Source organism: Apteryx rowi, unplaced genomic scaffold (genome assembly GCF_003343035.1).
Source record: "Apteryx rowi isolate R43461 unplaced genomic scaffold, aptRow1 scaffold_49, whole genome shotgun sequence".
Lineage (NCBI taxonomy): Eukaryota > Metazoa > Chordata > Aves > Apterygiformes > Apterygidae > Apteryx > Apteryx rowi.
The window spans coordinates 304,199-326,156 of NW_020450749.1; the positions used below are offsets into that span (position 1 = coordinate 304,199).

Below are 21,958 nucleotides of genomic sequence, written 5' to 3' on the forward strand. Positions count from 1 at the left end.
TGCCATGCCAGCTGCAAATGCAGAGGCAAATCCCTTTTTCAACCCATAACCTTCCACAGTTACTTCTGAAAAGACAAAAATGACAGCAAATGTTTTAACAGTGTATAGACGCCAGTAATTACTTTTAAGATGGACCCAGACAGCAGAACTTTAGAAATTTAATTTGAGCTCAGTGCTTTTCTTTTAAAACAGTCTTCATCACAAATTCTATATTTGCTTCATGATCAGGGCAGAAGAATCCTGTTTTTCTGAAAATTAAATCTGGAAGTTACCAGTTTCTGCTGGTTAGAACCTAATGAGGTGCTACTATACTTCACAAAAATGTTAGGTCTAATTTAAATTTACTTACATGCTTTTTAATTTGGCAAAATTTAAGTAGCACACTAAGTAAAGATTGAGGTGCAATAGTCACAGCAGCTCCGTAAGACCTTCTTCATCTGCAATACGCTCCTAAAAAAGGCAAAAGGTGTCAGCCCATTTGCTACATTTCTTCAGCACGAAGATGTGCTGCTATGAAGTCACTACTGTTCAGAACCTGGAGGTACATCATCAGTACTTGTGACTGTACAACAGCCGGTATCCTTTAGCAAAACTACCTCAGTAAAGACACAGCACCTGAAAATAGCTACACTGTTGTATTTACCCAAATTTCAAAGTTCATCCTTAAGACCACTTAAAAATTACACCAGCAATTACTAATACCATCCTATTATGAGAAGGGCTACTAAGGAGGAAAGCAACAGGAGCCCAAGGCCTGGAAAGTTGCCAAGCATTCCCAAAAGGAAGTTCCTTTGAATAGCTGGAACTTAAGAAACGGTAGAAAAAATTATTGCCCGGCCATCCACTGAGCAAGGAGTCCTGATATGATCTGTGGAGCACCAAAGCAGCATAAACACACACCTTGAGGCATGTAGGCTGTTAGAACTGGCTGAGGTCTGCTTAAACTTTTTGGACCTGTTCTGTAAGAACAGCAGATCCACACTACCTGCAACAATTCCACCTACCTTTCCAATTTTGTTTCCCTTTTTCCTCTCCTCTGGCATAATCCTTTGTCCTCCACATTTTCTAAGTTTTCAGCCCTTCCTCCTGTCACTACCATCTTCCCTAGTTCTTTCTGCAGGACACACACAGGGAATGGCCCCATATTACTAAAATATATTTGCTGTGGATGATTAAGTCACTTTTCTTTCTTGAGGCTATCACATCAAAAATCCAGTTTCAGCACACAGACAAACAGTACAGTTGGCCTAGAGTAGTAGGAACAACCACTACCATGATTTGCTACTGAAGGACAGCAATACAGAACAACACTTCATCTCCAGTCCAAGCACTGCCTATCTACATGCAGCTTCCTGAAACTGGCAAGTATTATGCACCAACCATTTAGAGACAACAAAAGCTTAGTTAACGTAAATTTATTCTTTCAGTAAGTCATAGTCAGCTCTTATGCGACCAGGGCAGAAGCTGTTGATGATTCACTAGAAAAAGAGAGAGAGAAAGAGAGGGAGAGAGAGAGAAAAAATATTAGTTACAGAGGCAGTTTTTCAAACTAGCTGTCACCAAAAATATTGTTTCAGTTCAAAGCTTTAACTACTAGTCCTGAGCTTAATCATGACCTGTTTAAAATTTTGTGTGGGACAAAGGAAAGTCACCCTTCCTTTTAAAATACAAGAATGGCATAATTAGGATAACAGAACAAAACAGCGTTTTCAAAAATCTGGTTAGTGGCACTTAAGTCTTTTCAGACTAAGAGAAGTTCACTCAGACATCTAAGAGAATTCTCTAATGTTGGCTAAATTTGCCTAGACTTAATTTTTCCCTCAGCTATTGAATCAGCTTTCAATAGATCTTTAAAGCAATATGAAATATAAAGGTACCTGAATGAGACCAGAGACTTCAGTTTGCATTGTTATAAAAATTATCTAAGTGTATAGTTACTTCACCTGGTGAGACAGTATTTTCTAAGTATTGTGACAGTCATTTTAGTCAGCTGTAATTTCTGTGAATGTATCAGTTACTATCTACAAAAGTATCGATTCTTTACTGTCTGCTTTACCTATATGCCTCATCATAACACGTTCTTGACCCTCTAGATAACAACCCCAGCATATCACTTACTAGACCTTTATGAAAGCAATGAAATGGAAGAAAAGACTTACTACTTCCAGTTGGGTGGAAGTACTCTCTTAGTTTTGTAGTAGCGAGCCAACCTATGAATTCTGCTTTCAATCAGAATCAGGCGGAACTTGGCATCTTTATCCTTTAAAAGAAAGTTACATCACAATCAAGCACTACTTTGAGTTCTAGATGATCTACACTTCAGATGAGCTTTGGTAAAGTCTGATATCCACAGCTAGTGCTACAAACTCCATGTTCCCTTTGCCAAAGTCTGATGAGTTTGGTAAATCCGGAATAAAACTAGAAATATGTGGTTTAAGCAGCGTTTTTAAGACGGAGAATTACAAAGTCAGTTCTCCCTTTCCAAAAAGTTCCTCCAAGCCCTAATTTTACTCAAATGTGGCCATTAACAGGACCTGCACTAAGAGTCTTGGCTTTGTTAACAGAGTGGCTCATCACTTTTCTCTTGCCTCTTTTCCCTACAAAACAGAAAAATACCTGATTTCTCTATAAAACTGAGTTCTTTAATTAAAAAGTACCCACAAAACCCTAGACAGCATTAAAGATTAGAAAGTATTTAAATTGAATGATATCAAAATAGGACAGATACAGCCGGGGGGGCTTTCTCCTCATGTGCACACATTATTAGGAATAGCTGCATAAAGTTTATTTTAAAAATTGGATCCAACAAAAGTTAAAGAAACTATTGTATTATGTGAGAAAGTGAAAGTTTCTAGTTAAATTAGCACTCACCTTTCTGTTTCTCTCAAGATGCTTGCGAACAGCAACAGCTTTCTTGATCAAGTGATAAAGATCTTCTGGAAGGTCTGGGGCCAGTCCCTTCGATTTAAGGATTCTCAAAATTTTGTTGCCAGTAACAAAGCGAACCTGGGCAACACCATGGGAATCCCTCAGGATCACACCTGAAACAAACATTTACAACTCACACTGGGAAAAAAAAAATCCCCCACAAACAACTCCTATCTCTTATTGTTGTAAAGTTTCATAAGATAGCCAAGAAAAGTTTTCTCTAAATATTGGTTAAACCTTTCACTTCACTACAGAGCATTTAACAGACAACTGACTCATCCATCACATTCAGGCAAGTAACATAGTAAGAACTAAAATATCAGTCAGTAGGACTTATTAAAATTAGGTATTGGGAGAAAAAAGATTTTATACACTACCTAAGATTTAAATTTTTGTCAGACACAGCTTGTGTTTGCTCCATTAGAATGTTTTACTAGGGAACTCTTTAGTTACAGTTTACAGCAAAAATCAAACTAGAAAAGAATGTTTTCAAATGCAACACTACAGGTCACTCTTAAAGCACCTAAAATAAAGAATTTACTCAACCATATAGACCACTAATATTCTCAGAACAACTATGCAAGGAAAAGAAAATTCTTTCATGCAATACATAACTACACCGCAGAACTCGCTACCACATAAAGCACACACACATACTTAAGTGGAACTTTAAAGGGGTCCAAGCCACTGAGAACTAATTCATTAGGTAGCTGTACAGTAAGCTCCTAAACCTAGGGTAGCTGATATTTGAGAAGTTTTTCCTCTGAGAAACAGGGCAAAATAAACTTCCCCATAATACCTATTAGTGGCCATTCTTAAGGACGGGTTATAAGATTAAACAGATGCTTCATGCTTTCTGCTTGAAAAGAACAACTTAATTAGAAGAACAGGGGACCGGAGTTTCTTAAAAGAGAATGGTACAATAATTTCCAGCATCTTTATCAACTACAGATCTTGCAAGAATGGGAACTGCTACATTGCCAGAGGTATCCACACAGTGAATAAATATGTACAATCACAAAACGAGTATTTCCTTCACATGTTGTTTTACACAGTTTGAGGGAACAGTTGACATATTATAGTCAGGAAAAAGTATTTTGCCTCCCTTTGGGAGTTATTCAGAAACCTTACCAATTTGTGAGGGAGTCAGGCCTTTTTTAGCCAGCTTGTAGATCTGTTCCTTTACATCATCAGAAGTAAGCTTCAGCCACTAAAGAAAAAAAACGAACAAACTGATAAACATTGTTTAATACAGAAGCACAGGCTGGCTATATGAAAACCTTTTATAAGTGCTGGAAGTAGATGCTTTATAATGCTTGAGAGAACAATCTAGAACTTCTAATGATATTTTTGAGTTGAGAAACTTTCTTGGATAGTATGAATCCATAGTGCTAGTTAAACATGGGGTAGGGTGGGGGTGTGGGGGGTGTGCATGGAAGAAAGTCCCTGCTTAAAACACCAAATATAGCCTCCAACTAGGTGCTTTGTTTTATCCTTAGCTGATGATCTAAAAATAAGACAAAGGGATCTCTACTCAGGTAGACCTATGCCTTTTCTGTTACTCCTATGTTAAATTGTGCTGACAGAGACATTGCTTCCACGATTATTAAGAGAAAGACAGCACCAACAAGCTAGAAAATCCACAGCTATCAATAAGCTAGAAAAGCTTCTTAAATTGCTTTGGAACTAGAAAAATAAAAGTGAAGATGTATTTAAAAGTACTCTGTAAACTACATCTCAAAACAGAACACAAATAAAACCAAGCAGATAACAGGGTTTTTCAAAAAAGCAGAATCATTTGAGCATCCTAATCTGTATTAAATATTTTAGCCACTGATAGCACTTGAAGGTAGCTTCATATTATTTTACTTTTGGTTATGTCTATGTAGATTAATTTCATGTTTCTGTTTAACTATTTTTCAGTGTGTTTCTCCATGCATACCATAAACTGACCTTTCTGCCCACAGACAGATTCTCCAAGAAACAGTCTTGCAAAGCAAGCTAAATTAAGGTGCTACTGGTTCAGCCAATAGATAGGCCCCTTAAGTGAAATTAATTTGCCCCCTGAAAAGTACACACTGAAATTACTAAAGTTAGGGCTCTGACTAGCAAATACTGTTACAGACACAGCTAAGAAAACTGTGGGTCTATTCCACAAAGACAAACCAAACTCAAATGTGAAGGTGGCAACTTAATCTCTAAAAATCATCAATACACAATAATTTAAATCATGGTCTCCAAAAAATAGGATGCACAAAGAGAAAAACAGACTTTTCCCCCCAATAAGTCAGCCAGCCAGCAAATAATACTTGCTTTTCCAGTATCTTAAAATCCATAAGGTTAAGCAACATTTAGTAACTGCTGTTACCACTCTGTATTTCAGAATGATGTCACAGCTGTTCTCTTCGTATTGCTTTCTCTTCACGGGCACTGCCAGGCTGCGCCCGGAGAACCGGAGTTCGCTGAGAGCCCTACTACAGCCACCCGGGGCCGCCAAGCGCGCCGGGGGCAGCCACTTACCGTAGGCACGCTGCGTCGGTAGGGCAAGGCTGACTGGGACAAGCCCTTTCTGCGAAGAAAAAAGAGAGAACGACAGGCTGAGAGGAGCCGGGCGAGGCCGCCCGCTACGCACGGGTCCTGAGGGGCCGCGTCCAGGCCTCCTGACGCCCGGCAAACGGCGACCCGGCCCGACGCCCTCGCCTCAGCACCGCGCCTGCTCCCCACCCCCGCGCGGCGGCCCCAGCAGCCCCCAGGGCCGCTCACCGCCCGCCCGCGGCGCCCCCAAGCGCCCGCCCCAGCCCCGCGGCGGCACTCACCCGGGTGCGTGCATGCGGCCCATGATGGCGGCGGCAAAGAGGGAGAGCTCGGCGAGGCAACACCCTCCTTGCTCCCGCTTCCGCCGGAAAGGGCGCCGCTGCGCCCAGCCCCGCCTCGCGCCCCCGCGCCGGCCAATCAGAAGCGCCGCCCTGCCCCAGCTCCGCCCGGCATGCACCGCGCGGCCGCCCGCCGCGGGGAAGAGAGGGGGCGCGCGTGCGCGGCCTTTGGCGCCGCCGGGCCGCTGAGGGGGGCGCGCGTGCGCGGCCGTTGGCGCCGCCGGGCCGCTGAGGGGGGAAACAGCAGCGGGCCCCTGGGAAGTGAAGAACAACACGCTTTCATTTTTTAATGGCAGAATAGTGTTTAATGTACTTACAGGACAGTTACGGAGTCACATTTACAGTACAGGGGCCTTGTTGTACATCTTTATTAACTAGTCATTTAATTAAAATATTTGGTTCTTACAGATATATAGACAAAGGGAGGCAAACAAGTTGCTCTCAGTGAACCTATAGCACTACCTAGTCACAGTGTCCGAGTAAAGAGCACAAGGAGGGCCTAGGGAACGCTGCTTGTGTAACACACGCATTGTGCAAATACCAGGAAAGTCCCAGTGGAAAATTGACCATACTGGAGTCCTAGAAAGAGCAGTCCCTTAAGGCGAGTACTGAGATTTCTACGCAACCTTCTTTTTTTTAAAAATAGAGCAAAGAACTTTTTATCAGAGATCACACATGCTTCCAGATACAGGTACCTGTAGCTCATAAAAAGGCAGTAATAAAAATTTCAGTGCAAAGGTCTAGGTTAGGTTTAATAAAGAAAACGAGTAAGTCTTAGAGCAAGCAGTTACTCTCAAATATCAAAACAAAGGCTGGAGAGACAAGTGTATTTCTGGCTGCGGGTCACATGTTGCATATATATATATTTTTTTAAGTAAACAAGATATAAAAAGCTGTTAAACTACATTTTCAAACAAATTAGTGTACCAGCAACTTCCATCCCAGCTTAGTATCTTCCTTTTGCCCCCCCCCCTTTTTTTTTGTATGTAATACATTAAAAGGTTATTGGAACACAATCAGTTTTTTTCTTAATTGATTGAAAACAGTGCAAAGAGGTGCAAGCTTGGTGCTGTTCCTCTACTTCTGAGGAGGGGCCAAGGCCAGATCCCATATGCAAAATAAAAATCGTGATCACAAAAAGCTTTAGCCAGTGAATATTTTGCAAAAGGAAGAGAAAGGCACAAAATGAGTTAAGAAGATTGTTAAATCAGAAGTCAGGACAAGTCTAACAATAATACAGTACTATACATTTTCTTACCAGACTCCAGACAACTGTTAAAACTGAAAATCATTTTTTAAAATGATTTTAGTTTTTTTATTTGTATTTTGTGCTGTAAGACACTGTGCTTTAATAGCAAACTGCAAAAAGGCAGTACATATTGCTTTAATTTTATTTCACAATGGAACGTTTCACAAAAACAGTAGTCTACTTTCCTGTGTTTAAGTAACTTGCGATTCTGATGATGGAATGGAGTAAATCTCAAAAGCATCAAGTGAGCAGGAAATATATCTAGTTAGTCATATAGTATATTATTTACATGCTATATACTAAATGAAAAATATGCAGAAGATAGTTCATAGAACTGGGATTCTGGATTTTATTAGTGCCCATTAGTAGCAACCCAGTTTCTAACATTCGAGATATTCTTAGCTTTTTAATCATACCTTACCCAAGAAATTGGACTGTGAATATTTTAGGCACCAAGAGATTCAAGTCTACTTCTGTCTTCTGTATTGAAGGGACACTGGTCAGTAGCAGGGGAAGGAAATCAGATTATGAAAAAGCTTTTTAGTGTTGGGCAAGAAGACTTGCCTGTACTGTATCAGTGTTCATCATTCCATATTTTAAATTTCATTCCAGTGATAGTGCTGATAGTCTGTCACCCTTTCTCAAAACATGTTTCAGATCTAGCACTAAACAAAAATGTGCAATTTAACTCTAGCTTTGTCTAGACAGAATATGCCCATATTAAAAACTGAGTAAGCTGAACAACAAGGCTATCCTTGTAGTGCAGAAAAACACCCACTTAAGTAACCAGTGGTATTAATGGGAGGGAGTAGTTAACATTTATATTCCATTGTCAGAATTTATTTCAAATTTAAGGCTGCTTGAGAGAGAAACTGTTACTGTGAACTGTAGAAAAACAAGTGACCAAGTTCCTCTCCCAAAGCACTGTTAATGCAACTCATGCCTGACCTGCAGTTTATTCAGTAGTTGCGCTTTTTTTTTTTTTTTAAACTGGAAGCCATCATTGACCTGGAGGGTGCACATAAATAATTTAGGTGCGATACAACTTTGGATTTTGCGTTTGAATCTGTTCCACATTTACTCACTGCAGTATTTAAGTTCTAAAAATTTAAAAACATGGTTTCAAAACATCGGAAAGCAGCACACATTCAGCCAGTCTTCGTTCACTTTTGCAGATCATGGGTAGAAGATAGGGCAGAAGGAATTCACATAAGTTTCACTAGTTATGAAGATCAGTTTAAGTGATGTTATTTGGAAATAACACATTTCTCTGGAAAAGACTTCCGGTAGGACCTGCAAGTTATTGAATGTGAGAACACTTCCCCTTTTTAAGGAGCTGAAAGAGTTAACATACATATTTAAATACTAGAAATGAGGTACAAGAGAAGCATCTGAGTTATAAGGCACCATTATTTACAACTTCCATTATTGGCACTCACTCCAATAACTTTTAGAGAAGCATGAATCTGGGATCAAATGCAATGCCAAGGAATTTTTCCAGCCCTTCAACCTTCATTTCTACAGGTGTGAAACCACCGATATTTTACCTATTGCTGCTTCTGTGATGCCTAGTTAATAGTGGGAATGTAATCCTGAAAAATACACATTTTCTTTGATATTCTCCATCATCATGCCATGGATGACATAATACAGGGAGCAGAAAAATTATAAACCAAAAATCCACTACATCCACAGGCCTAAGTTCATGATGAAGCTGTGGTGGTTTAACCAACCAGCATGGTCAGACTGTTAATTTGACTCTTTCATGGATGGTTTAAAAACCCTTCCTTTACCCGCAACTATTAAGAAACATTTACATTAATGCTTTGATAACATTGCATAAGCATAAACCAGAAATGGTTTTCTAGAAATCCTCCAAATTAGGCTACATGAAGGTTGGTCCAACATATCTGTTGAAATGCAGTCTCTCTTATTTTAAGATGTACAAGTTATTTTCAAGTAAGATGATGCACAAAGCACTGGTGAATACAATTGGTCTGTTCTTACTCAGGTGTAGAAATGAGTTCACAGATAGGGTACAGCAGTTAGTTGATACCAATTAACAGTCTCTTTGCTTAAGTTGAAGTCCTTTAGTGAGAGTGTAATTCCACCCAAGAAAAAGTTCTCGCGTAATGATTCTGCACTGAGCACACTTAACTGAAGTTCTCTCTGTTTCAGTGTCTCCATGCTGTATCCACTGTACACAAGCTAGAAAGTAAAAAGTTAAGATTTTTTGGTTATCCAAGTGAAGTTGCACAGATTGCCCTTTTTCTGACTGCCTAGCCACTGACAAATTTAAGCATTGCTTATCAACTGCATGTTATGCCCATCCAGTAAGTCTGCTTTTCAGAGGCTGGGCTGAAGCACGTGCTTATTTGATTTGGTGCTCTGAATGCTAAACTGTTTAAAAGGGACAGAATTTTTAGTTGGGAAGTACTGTTTACATGACAGGACTTTTGAATTTATTCTTCTCCCCATTAATTCAGAGCAACTGGGAATATAGTTATCCACACTGGCCAAGTTATGAATGGAAGGGAAGGGGGGGAACTGGGGAGGGGAAAAAATAAAAAGAAATCACTTTTAAGATTCCTCTCCTTCTCCCCATCACTCCTCTTAAAGAGAGTCTGAGATATTTCTGCTTACTTGCTTCCTTACAGTAAGATTACATAATCAGATTATTTATTTTTAAATAACAGAGCCTAAAGTTTGTGAAACAAGTATATTTTCTCTTCATATACATTTAAAGATTTTTTTAGACAAATTTTTATTATGTTTTAGAATACAAGATTATATCAGACCATAGGGAGTTGTTACATATTAAATTTTAACTTGCCATTTCATTGAAAGTTGGATTTCTTGTCTTTCGGGAGATTTTGGTTTTGCGTTTAGATGTTTTATGTGTATCTGGAAGTAAGTATGTTTTTACATAGGGATTTGGATCAGCACCATCTTCTGTAACCTACAATGAAAAAACAAGACAAATTAGAAAACTAATTAGTGCACATCCATTTGAAGATCCTTTTTCAAATTCTTAGTTATTACCACAAAGCTAACCAAAATCAGCAGTTGATTAAATTAGCAGTTGGAAAAATTAAATTTGGAGGAAGACAGATGTTTCCATCATTACTGCATCAATCTAAGTAAAGGTCACTCAAAACAGAAGAGTTTTTGGCACCGAGCTCAGTACCTCAACTCACCAGATCTTTGATATGCATCACCATGATAAATAGAGTGCTATTTCTATATGATATGGATAGCTTCACTTCTCCTCCCACTTTGCCCGAGGTAGGGCTTGATGGACTTGTATCTGGAAAAAGAACAACAACAACAAAAAAAACCCACAAATGCACCATTATTTCCCCACAATATTTGTATTCTACAAGTTTTCCTCAGTACTACATTGACTAATTGCATGGGGGGTGGGGGGGAAGGCAAGGCTTAGGTCCAATTCATTTGTTCCTGATTTTATTTATTTTTATTTTTTTCAAATTCACCCTCCCCAAGATGGCAAGGTTTCAGAAAAATTTTTGCATTCTAAGAACCAACTTGGAGGTTTAGAGTAAAAGCCTTAATAATTTTTCAAGTTATAAGGAAACCTAAGTGATCTCAAATAGAGTCCTAGAGGGAAGGGGCAGGGGGGTCCAAAAAGGCTGGTTGATTTTCCAGGGTCACCTCCTCCAAGCTCAAGAACAGTCCATCCCGTTGATTAGAAAGTCAAGCAGAGGTGGCAGGAGACCTGCATGAATGAACAAGGAGCTCCTGGCAAAACTCAAATATAAAAAGGAAGTACACAGAAGATGGAAGCAGTGACAGGTAACATGGGAGGAATATAGGGACTCTATCCAAGCATGCAGGGATGGGCCTAGGAAGGCCAAAACCCATCTGAAGTTCAATCTGGCAAGGGACATCAAGGACAACAAGAAGGGCTAAGGACAACAGTAGCAAAGGGAAGACTAGGAGAAACGCAGGCCCGCTGCTGAAGTGGGCAGGGGCCCTGGTGACACAGGACACAGAAAAGGCTAAGGTCCTGAATGCCTCCTTTGACTCAGTCTTTACCAGTAAGACCAGCTCTCAGGATCCCAGGCCCCAGAGACCTGGGGGAGGTCTGGAGAAAGGAAAATCCTCCCTTGGTGGAAGAGGATCAGGTTAGGGAATACTTAAGGAAACCAGACGTACACAAGTCCACGGGCCCTGATGGGATGCACTCACAAGTGCTGAGGGAGCGGGCCAATGTCTCTGCTAGGCCACTCTCAATCATCTTTGAAAGGTCATGGAGATCAGGAGAGGTGCCTGAGGACCGGAAGAAAAGCAATGTCACTCCAGTCTTCAAAAAGGAGGACCTAGGGAACTACAGGCCAGTCAGCCTCAGCTCAATCCCTGGAAAGGTGATGGAGCAGCTAATCCTGGACACCATTTCCAGGCACATGAAGGACTAGAAGGTGATCAGGAGTAGTCAGCATGGATTCAAAGGGGAAATCATGCTTAACCAACCTGAAACCCTTCCAGGACAGAACGGCTGGCTGGGTAGAGGAGGGGAGAGCAGTGGGTGTTGTCTCACTTGACTTCAAGGCTTTCGACACTGTTCCCCATAATATCCTCATAGGCAAGCTGAGGAGGTACGGGCCAGATGAACCAACAGTGAGGTGGATTGAGAACTGGCTGAATGGCAGAGCTCAGAGAGTTGTGCTCAGTGGCACAAAGTCTAGTTGGAGGCCAGTAACTAGCTGTGTCCCCCAGGGGTCAGTACTGGGTCCAGTCTTGTTCAACTTCTTCATTAATGACCTGGATGATGGGACCGAGTGCTCCCTCAGCAAGTTTGCTGATGATACAAAACTGGGAGGAGTGGCTGATACGCCAGAGGGCTGTGCTGCCATTCAGAGAGACCTGGACAGGCTGGAGAGGTGGGCAGAGAGGAACCTCATGAAGTTCAACAAAGGCAAGTGCAGGGTCCTGCACCTGGGGAGGAATAACCCCATGCACCAGTACAGGTTGGGGGTTGACCTGCTGAAAAGCAGCTCTGCGGAGAAGGACCTGGGAGTGCTGGTGGACACCAAGTTAAGCATGAGGCAGCAATGTGCCCTTGTGGCCAAGAAGGCCAATGGTATCCTGGGGTGCATGAGGAAGAGTGTTGCCAGCAGGTCAAGGGAGGTGACTGTCCCCCTCTACTCAGCCCTGGTGAGGCCGCATCTGAGTACTGTGTCCAGTTCTGGGCTCCCCAATACAGGAGAGACATGGAGCTACTGGAGCGAGTCCAGCGAAGGGCTGCTAAGATGATGAAGGGACTGGAGCATCTCTCATGTGAGCAAAGGCTGAGAGAGCTGGGCCCGTTCAGCCTGGAGAAGAGAAGAGTGAGGGGGGGATCTTATCAATGTGCATAAGTATCTGAAGGGAGGGTGTAGAGGGGATGGGGCCAGACTGTTTTCAGTGGTGCCCAGCAACCGGATGAGAGGCAACGGGCACAAACTGCAACACAGGAAGCTCCGTCTGCATCTAAAGGAAAAGCTTTTACTGTGAGGGTGACAGAGCACTGGAACAGGTTGCTCAGAGAGGTTGTGGAGTCTCCATCCTTGGAGATATTCAAAAGCCATTTGGACGTGGTCCTGAGCAGCCTGCTCTAGGTGATGCTGCTTGAGCAGGGGGTTTGGACTAGGTGATCTCCAGAGGTCCTTTCCAACCTCAATTGTTTTGTGGTATTATTGCAATTTTATGTTTTTATCTCCTTGAAGCTGTATGCAGACAGATATTTAGGGGAAAAAATACAGGTGCAAGTTTTCAGTGAGGAAAAGCTAGAGTTAATTAAGAGATTTTTTTTTAAATCACATTGCAAAGGTGTTATACTACAGTCATCCAGTTTATAGACATCACCCCCAAAAAGTTACTTACCTGTAGGTCTGGCTATTCCATCTATTCCTTCCACTTTGTCATCACGAAGTAAAGGATGGAAAAAAGTATAAACAAGATCACACTAAATTTGGAAGAAAGGTTACATGTTAGTTTGAGTGTTAACAAGCACTAAAATTTGAAAGCTTTCATTGGATTTGCTTATTTAAACTCACTTCTGTCACCTCTGAAGTACTGTTCATCAGACTCTGTATATAGCTGTTGAGCTCCACTTTTCTTTTAGCTGCTACATCTTTTATATGGGTTCTTCCCAGAACCATCTTATTAGGAAAGCTACAAGGAAAGAACAAGATGTACTTTTCAGTTAACTTCTCTGAAGTAAGTATATTTAGATTTCACCACAATTTCTATCTAGAAATGCTGACATCCATTTCTGTTGTCAATCACAAGTGGAACCACAGCACACTAACATGCAATGCCATTACAGAAAAGTGAGAAAACATTTATAGATAGTTGTTGTAAATGATACCACACTCTAAAGACACTGAGTTGCTCCTCTGGTGCTTCTCCTTAAAACAATGCACTTTTCCCCTTTCATATCTTAATTGCTAACTTTCAGGAGTAGTCTGGCCTTCAGCAGTTTTGCCTCCTCCTTATTTCACACAGTTTCTTCTTCCACCCAGCTGGGGTTACTTTTGCTGCTTTTATTGAAATATTTATTACTGAGTTAGGAACATACCCTGGTAGTTTCCAGAGAGGAAAGAGAATACCAAGTTTGTTGTGGAGCTCCTGGAACTCATCAAATGTCCGGAAGACAAATGTTGGTTCAACTTGTCCTTCTCTCAGAACTCTCACTACATAGACCTGTCAAAAACACAGAAAAGATACTAGTAGTAGCAATATTATAGGAACTGACTTGATTCAAATTTTTCTTAACAGTTAATTCTTTCTACTACTGCGATCCTTCTCTTGCATATGTTTCCCAGTAACAATATTTGCATTTTATAGTAAAATCACAAACAACCCTACTGTGGTACAAAGTAACATAAATGGTCTTCCTATACTGTAGATTCACATCTGGCAACAGGATAAAGTTAGTTAAGGCTAAGCTGTCAGTATTCTCCCTTTGAAGCTTGAGTAGAGGTTCATACTTTATATCAGGTGTACAATATTTTAATACACCAGTGCAGAATGACATCTAGACCTACATCTGTGTGGCTAGAACTCCCATGAAATTTTTCGGGTCCAGACTGCAAGGTAAACTAATGCCCAATTTTCTCAGTCTAATTCTCTCAAGATTCTAAAGGATTCCACTTTTAAAGCAATAATTTGGTGGGCAGACGCTATACAAAAATTAATTTGACAAAAGACTGGGAATACACTGGTCATCCACATTACTATGAAAGGGAAAACAAAATTTTCTGTGCATTCTCTCAACTATGTTCAGCGGACTCATATGGGTAGATGAGTTAAATGTGTATTTACAAAAAAGTGTGCAACTAGGAAGAGGCTTAAGACCTAGACAGCAGGTTACATCATCTTATAGAATCCTGAAAGATAAAAGCCAGCTTTGACTTAGACCAGGAACGGTCAAGTACACTTGCAGTACAGTGCCAGAATCAAAGAAAAAGCTTTGTACTTGATCATTCTTGAGCTTCATTCTACCTTACCTAGCTGACGTCTGTTAGATTTAAGTCATTCACAGCAAATGCAACTTGGAAAGAGATGTACGTTATCAGAAGTCAATACATCTCACTTAATCTGAGGAAATCGTAACTTGAGCTGACTATTCTAGGCCAGCAAACAGCAATAGAGAAATGAAAACAATCTGGAAGTCAGATAATTTCATATCTGCATAGGCATAAGAATTTCAGTACAAGTCTTCAAGTACAACCCAGGCCTATCAAAATCCTGCCAGGAGAGTCTAATGTTTGCTGCCTCTAGCAAGACTGACTGGGAGAGTAGGTGCATTAATACAGGAAAAGATGCTTCTACCCAAGAGGATCAAATACAACCTTTAATGAAAGGTCCTAAGAAAGAAAGTGTTTGATTTATGACTCCATTCAGAAAGGAGCCATCACAAAGAAGAATGCTACGTCAAACATGACTCAAATCTGAATTTTTTTTAAATCTTCTCAGCCAATACTACTTGCACACTTTCTGCTTCCTTCTAGATCCTTTTCGAGAAGTGTCTTCATTTTGAAGAATATTCTTGGATGCTGAATGTATCAGTCTGTACTCTAGTGCTCTGTTCTTCTTCAGGAAGGAAGCAAGCAGGTCCATTCCCAGCAAGATCTTGGTTTAGATTATGGTGTCTTGTTTTTAGTTTCAAGTCATCCACAGTGGGACTCAGCTTTGGGTATCAACACTGGTGTGGGTGTCTAGGCTACCATTACAGTCAATACAGTCAATGGACTCTAGAAAACTCTTCAGCTCATCCTAAAGCTGACATAACTGCTTAATATCTATGGCTGTATTTATTAAATCTCTGACAATAAAGGGGACCTAGATGCCTCCCTCACAGGTACCTAACTTAAGGTTAAGCAAAGCGAGTCCTAGCCCTGGACTAATCCTCTGTGACTAGGTACTGAACTCATGGTAAGGAGAATGTGTCTTCTTGGAAGAAAATGCACAGTATTTTTGCTGAATGGAAACAGATACCACATACTTACATAATGTTTATCTGGATTATACCTCTTCTGATAGGTAAACACAGATACTTGTTTGATTCGTCCATCTTGTTTGAGAGAGTATGTTTTAGCAGAAAATGAGAGGATGGGTTCATCATTAGAAGGCAGACCTGAGAAACGCAGCTGAGCCAAGTTGTGAATGAAGAAATTAAACTTTGTGGCAACACTTCCCAGACTGGATTCGATCAACCTGCAAAAGGAAAAATAATTTCAAGTACTAGAGCACATGTCAGAACACGTAACTATTCTGTCAGTGAATCAGGTTTTTAGGTCTTCAAGAAAAATAAAAAAACCAAGTCCTTAGTGATGGAGAAACATTGACTATTTAACTAAAATTGATCAATGGGCTATATAAGTAGTATCATACCAGCATTTAATAGGAGATTCGGCACCCAAATTTTGGAATGAGTTTTTGTCTAAGTGAAAGCTTTCCAAAGTTAGCAAAAAAGCCTGTGGATACTCGTGCAGTTTCCCCCACATATTTAACAGAAGTACAGTAACTCATTTTGTAACATATAGCAATAACCCAGTTAGACTATATACATACACCCATTTGCTGTATTTGATTGTCTCCCCTTCCCTTCCAATGTGCAAACTGCAGCACGCAAAAACTCTTGAAAGAGAAAACTTTTTTACACTGCATGCATTACAAAGATCCCATCATACAGGTTGCTATTAAGCCATTTAAGATGTATTCAAAATGCAAGTCTCAAGCAGCAGAACAGAATCATCTACTTTCAGTATTTCAAACAATTTTTCACATGAGATTGCTCTTACAGGCAGCTAAGTATTTTAGCATAAACATTAATCTTATTTGAAATTGATTTACTTAGTTCACTGTATAATCATAAAATATTAATCAGTTGTCCAATGTAACTATTCAACCTCTACAGACATGTTTGTGAGCATCCCTAGTATATTTATCACAGCAAAGAACTCCCATTAAAGGATGATGCAGTTGGATATTTTAGTACTCTTTCACTTATCTAGTACCTCGTAAAGAAAATTGTAGCTTCTGCATCTGTTGTTTGGGGTTGGAGAGCATCCTGGACATACTTCAAGTCCTGAACTCCACTTAGTTCTGGTAACCCTGAAGAAAGCATCTATAGGAAATAGAAATAACAACTTTAATGTTACCGGTATCATTTTACTTGGAAATAATTAAAACCCTTAGGCCTCAAATTGATTTGAGCCTTGACTAAATTGCTAAACACTAACAGTGATAGCCAACAATTACAATCAGTAGTTACTACCACCACCATTTCTGCAGAGTTAGTTAAAAGTAGTTAACAAAAAGGCTTTGCAGTATAAGTTGTGCTATTGTCTTAGTTATCTCTCCGGTAACAACTAAGTAGTAGCTAGAATTTTTAAGATCCAAATACAACTTTCTTCAAAAGTTCATTTAATATTTCTGGCTTTTAACAGCATGCATTAAAAGCCTCTGCAGCATAAAAAGCATACACCTTAATTCAAGTTTATATCACAGATCTATCAAGTTTCAACTGAATTTAATATAATGATTACCAGTGAAAGCAGGTTAAGGAAGAGGTTTGCATGTTTTCTTATTAAGTTGTAAGCTTGACAACAGAGATCCACAAACAACTGAAAGCGAATCGTGGGTTTTTCACCACCATTAATGACATAAGCCATATCTGACGTTAGCACAAAAGGAGCCCGATCCCTGTTTGAAAATGCAGAATTTGTATGTTAATGATATTGTCTATCCACTTCCTGTCATTCACCCCAGTGTCCCCCTGCCATGCTATCAAATAATCCATTAATGGCATTTTACTTCTGGGGGTTGGATTCAGCTGCTTTTACATTTTTTAGGCTGGATTCAGCTGCTTAGTGCTACCCCAGATTCCCTAAAGTACCCAAAACATTCGCATGATACTGGACCTACAGGAGATCTCCTAGAGCAACACTTGGAGGCCAAGTTAGCCTCGAATGCCTTAAATGATACTATACATCTATGTTTAGGTAAATAAATTCCATCCCTCACCTCCAAAAGCCACAGCACACAAACAAATGTAATGAATGTACCAAATATACATATACTTACAACAAACGTAATGAGTACCTGGCTAAAATGCAATTTCTCTATCTTGGATATAGATCATCTTCCCCTACTCAGAGGGGGAAGAAATACAAACTGGCTGCTTACTCATTTCTATAATGCTGCCATCCACTATTGTTTTATGAGCCAATTTCCATTTATTTATAAAGCATGCAAATGACAATTTCTGGCACTCAATTTCTCATTCATTGATAGAGTTTACATAACCAGCATGCAATGCATAATTGCATGAACATAACTAAAACAGAGAAGTTACACTACAATTTTAACCAATAACCCTGGATAAGTATGACCAAGTTCTGAGTTAGCAGCAAGGCAAAAAAAGCCACACACCTACACACAGACACTTGTCCTGTACCAAAATACTTGGATTTCATAACTATTGAAAGAAAAATCAGAGCTTGTTTAGCCCTGAAAGTGAAGGAATGCTTTTCTTTCCAAAGAAAAGCACAAATATGCATGCAGTTTAGAAGCATCCCAGTTAAGTAATGTTCAGGTAATCAAATACCTAAGTTTATTTGAAACCTATACTGATGTACTAAAAACAGTTCCAGCGTTAAGAACATGGAAACAGAAAGATGCAACTGCCAGATTTCACCACCACAAAGAGCTAGAGCCTTTTCAAAAATAATTCTACACAGGTAAAGTTGTAATGGATTCAGGAAACCAGATGGTTAAATTGAGAAATACTGGCTTCACACCAAGAACACCACTTAATAGGAATTTAAATGTTAATGATTATTAAGAAAAATAGACTTGAAATCTCTACATTACTTAACTACAGAAAATACCTTTTAAAGCTACCAAACATTTGTGCATGACCCAAAAATTTTCCAAAGTCAATGTGAAACATATGCCCTGTGTTTCGAAGCATTATATTATCATTGTGACGGTCACAAATTCCCAGTACATAGGTAGCTACACAGCATCCTGCACAAGAGTAAATGAAGTTTTCTGAAGCCTGGGAGGGAAAAGAAAGAAAGAAAAAAAAGGGTGAATTGAGACTATATTTCACAGGAAAACACTCATGCATTCATAGTTCAATCCTGATAAGGGTACAACTCAAGCTAGACAAGATAGCTCCTAAAAATTGCCTTTTTCCAGATGACGTTCTTTGAATAGCCTGCTTTGCAAAACTTTGCTTTTCTTTTAAAGGTGAAAGAGAAAATAGGAGATGAAGACAAATCATAAAAGACAGAGAGAAGAAATAAGCAAGCAGAGAAAAGGCTACAGGACATTTATTTCCCAGAGTGTTGTATCCAGAAGAAAATGTTTTACTTCTAGCATTGGGTGTACTGGCATGAAAGGGGACCATTGCTCCTAAACCACAAACAAGAGCAAAAGCCATTCCTCCCTGTGTTAAATTCAAAGCAAGTTTTCTATATCCAATAAAAACTCCAGAAATTAATCTTGAGAATTCATCTAACAGACTACTTTGCAGTTGTACAAAGAATTTTCATTTACTCTTTCTGAAGTGTCGGAAGACAAAATTAAGTTTCCTAAAGATTTATGAAGAACTGGAGCAAGAATTGCATTCTTTCATAAAATGATATTTATCCCTTTTAAGGGCTCTTCAACAAGAACAACATTGAAAAGAGTTACCTTTTCATATTCCTCCTCTGTAGGATTATACTTTCGCAACCATTCTGCCAGAGGTTTGTCTTTAAAAGAACCTGTCACTCCATATTCTACTTGAATTTTCCTAAGTGTATCTGAAGCAGGAACAAGCTCCACCATGCCTTTATGAAAAATATAAAGTGTATTTACCATCCCTTTCAGTTCAAATGTTAATTTACACTGTATTTTCACTATATGATTAAAATTCTCTTGACAATAATATATCTTCTAACTTAAAACTGACTTCTTTCAAAACCCAGGTAGCTGTAAAAATAGTTCTATTAGTTTACTAAGCATTTCAGACCATCTTACAAAGCAGGACATGAAACACATAATAGAACCAAATTAAGCTTACTTTACTGCAATCAGTCGCAGTTGCTAGAATGCATATATAAAATCATACTTTGACTCAAAGCATTACATAAATGCTTTGGGTATAATTAATAGCTATAAAATATTCTGATACCAATATTCCTCATGCATGAACACTAAGTAATCTAGTAGCTTTAACTGCTGTAAAGTAAAAGGGATCAGATTGTTGCGCTAGAAACAAGGCAGAGTGGGCTTCTCATGTAGCATCATGCGGGAGAGGCCTACTAAAAATATTTGTATAGTTTAATCAAAAAAGGAAATACTTTGATTAACATAATTTTACTTCCATCTTGTAAGAGTTACTACAGGCAAATCCGTAATAAACTTTTTCTGTTTTTCTCTTTAATCCTTCAAGTATTTTAGGAATACTTGCAGCAGCAGCAAAGTAACATGCTACGTAATCAAATCACAGTTCAAAGTAGGAAGAAATGCCATTCATTCCTCTAAAAAAGCAAAAGTTTTACATAAATTGACTCTTTTCTGTTAATTTTGCCAACTTAAATATGTGAAAAAGTTGGAAGCTTAAGGTTTTCATCGTGCTGTTCTGGGGTCTGTCCAAAGAAATATTGATGTTTTTGTATACCCTTTAATATATTTCATAAGAAAGTTCTCAAATCATTTAAGACACAAAATAGTTGCGTTTATGTAAAATGACTTCTGTTCTTAGTAGTATTGAGGATTTTAAGCTGATATTTACATCATCTCAATTCCACTTTAATTTCTGTATCTTGTGTTTCCTATCGGCTAACTCTAGACAATTAGCAACAGCTAGCAAATAGCATGTTCAAGGTGAGGTGTGGAATTTGCACTTAATTCAGACCCTAATGTTCTCTGACTTAAAGTTTCAACCCCCCAAAACTGCCTCATATTCCCAAGGAACTTTTTGCAGCAATAATTTCTATCTTTAACATTTTTTGTTCTTTTTGCATGTTTCAGCAAATGAATATTTCTTCGACTCAACTGTAGCAGATTCAAAGTACTTTAAAATTTCAGTTTTGACTTGAATACTTTCAGAAATTTATTTGTCATGAAAGAATCAGGATTGCTATGGCACAATTATTTTCTTGTGTTGCAATAAGGGCACTAGGAGGGAAACCTGGCTTTTATCATTACATTGACTCTTGTGCCACTGTTCTTTGACAGCAGACACTGTAAGAATTTCAGAATTCAAGTGCAGAAATACATTTAAATGCAACTCAGTTCTAAGGAAATTGAGGATAATTCAATTTTGCTATACTCTTGAGAAGCAAAATTCCTTGCATGCAAGATCTTTGGCCTTCCATTGTTTCCTGGACCTGCCTCTAAGCAGAAGTCAGCAAGGTTTTACTATGAAGAGTGACAAGATGCAAAGAAATTGAGATGAGGAGCACCAAAGATAATAGGTAGCATCTGGTTTTGCACCTCTATCTTTTCCAGTTGAGAGACACTTGAAGATAACCATCCGTAGATCCAGCCCCTCCTGCAGCCAGATCTTATCCATAATCTTAATCATTTGTAAAGCCAGCATATCTTGTCGCAGATCTTCTCCAACCTTAAATGAAAAAAGAAAGAAGTTAGAGATGTAATATGCTTTCAACAAAACTAAAGTTGGCAGACTTTAATTGCTTTGCACTTCTAGTAAGGGTTATATTATACTACTTATTTCCTCATAGCTACGCACCTAAAGGAGTAAGTGATAGGCTGCAATTAAGGTTTCACATGCAGCATACCTATTTTTCAGATTTTACAATATGTTCAGGCATCGGTTAACTTCTGAAATTTTACTGTTTAAAGGAATCTTAAGAAAACATAATGCCCCCTCCTTTTTTTTGTTTTTGTTTTGTGTTGTGTTTTTAATTCTTATGCCTTCACTCTGAGAAGCGGTAAAAGAATGGCTATTCGAGGGGAAACTCTACTTGTCCTTAAGAGAGACTACTAATTCCTAGTACTAGCAGTTTTCCTATACAACTTTGAGAAGGTCACATAGACAGTTAAGACAGATGTATATATCATCTGGAAAAATACATACTTTCCTGCCTAATAACAAAGCCATAAGGGTACATTCAAGATTCCAAAATTTTTGTTTACATGGTGCCAAGTCAGTGCTAAAGTGAAAGTTGGTCTTTCTCTTGGTCTGCGTTGAAGTTAAGTACTATTTCATTCATCATTCAACAGTTTTTCTCCAATACACACGAAAAGCCTACCTTAAACATCACATTAATTTCTTCTCCCAGAGGGTCTGCATTTATCAGTGCAACTTTCAGTGGTACTGCATTGGAGCTGAAGAAGGAACATGCCTAAAAGTAGATTTAATGTTAATTCTAAAAGAAAG

The 21,958-nt window shown here is 39.1% G+C and overlaps 2 protein-coding genes across 7 annotated transcripts in view; both read right to left on the reverse strand.

Moving 5' to 3' along the window:
* Positions 1–1,399: 1,399 nt before the first annotated feature.
* Positions 1,400–5,849, reverse strand: RPS13 (ribosomal protein S13). The gene is made up of 6 exons (XM_026078997.1): positions 5,745–5,849; positions 5,449–5,497; positions 4,060–4,138; positions 2,872–3,041; positions 2,160–2,260; positions 1,400–1,478 (listed from the first exon to the last, which is right to left on the reverse strand). Exons 1-6 carry the CDS (start codon positions 5,765–5,767, stop codon positions 1,445–1,447), a joined length of 456 nt encoding a protein of 151 aa, XP_025934782.1. The 5' UTR covers positions 5,768–5,849; the 3' UTR covers positions 1,400–1,444.
* A 1,240-nt stretch (positions 5,850–7,089) lies between these two features.
* PIK3C2A (phosphatidylinositol-4-phosphate 3-kinase catalytic subunit type 2 alpha) overlaps positions 7,090–21,958 on the reverse strand; it is a 60,209-nt gene continuing 45,340 nt past the window's right edge. For all 6 annotated transcript variants that reach the window (XM_026078982.1, XM_026078981.1, XM_026078983.1 and 3 more), the window contains 13 exons: positions 21,831–21,923; positions 21,049–21,178; positions 19,261–19,397; positions 18,450–18,619; positions 17,106–17,262; positions 16,575–16,684; positions 15,564–15,771; positions 13,631–13,755; positions 13,107–13,224; positions 12,934–13,015; positions 10,248–10,357; positions 9,884–10,009; positions 7,090–9,258 (listed from right to left, as the gene is read on the reverse strand). In XM_026078982.1, coding sequence (XP_025934767.1) covers positions 9,076–9,258; positions 9,884–10,009; positions 10,248–10,357; positions 12,934–13,015; positions 13,107–13,224; positions 13,631–13,755; positions 15,564–15,771; positions 16,575–16,684; positions 17,106–17,262; positions 18,450–18,619; positions 19,261–19,397; positions 21,049–21,178; positions 21,831–21,923 — 1,749 coding nt within the window. In that variant the 3' untranslated portion in view covers positions 7,090–9,075. The remainder of the gene's footprint in view (positions 9,259–9,883; positions 10,010–10,247; positions 10,358–12,933; positions 13,016–13,106; positions 13,225–13,630; positions 13,756–15,563; positions 15,772–16,574; positions 16,685–17,105; positions 17,263–18,449; positions 18,620–19,260; positions 19,398–21,048; positions 21,179–21,830; positions 21,924–21,958) is intronic.

What these genes read in the sequence shown, in the direction of transcription:
- RPS13 (XM_026078997.1), bottom strand. Translation starts at nt 5,767, where the DNA reads ATGGGCCGCATGCACGCACCCGG. An exon ending in ATCTTGAGAGAAACAGAAAG is followed by an intron (nt 2,261 to 2,871) that starts GTGAGTGCTAAT and finishes TTTCTTTTAAAG; the next exon opens with GATAAAGATGCCAAGTTCCG. An exon ending in CTTCCACCCAACTGGAAGTA is followed by an intron (nt 1,479 to 2,159) that starts GTAAGTCTTTTC and finishes CTCTTTTTCTAG; the next exon opens with TGAATCATCAACAGCTTCTG.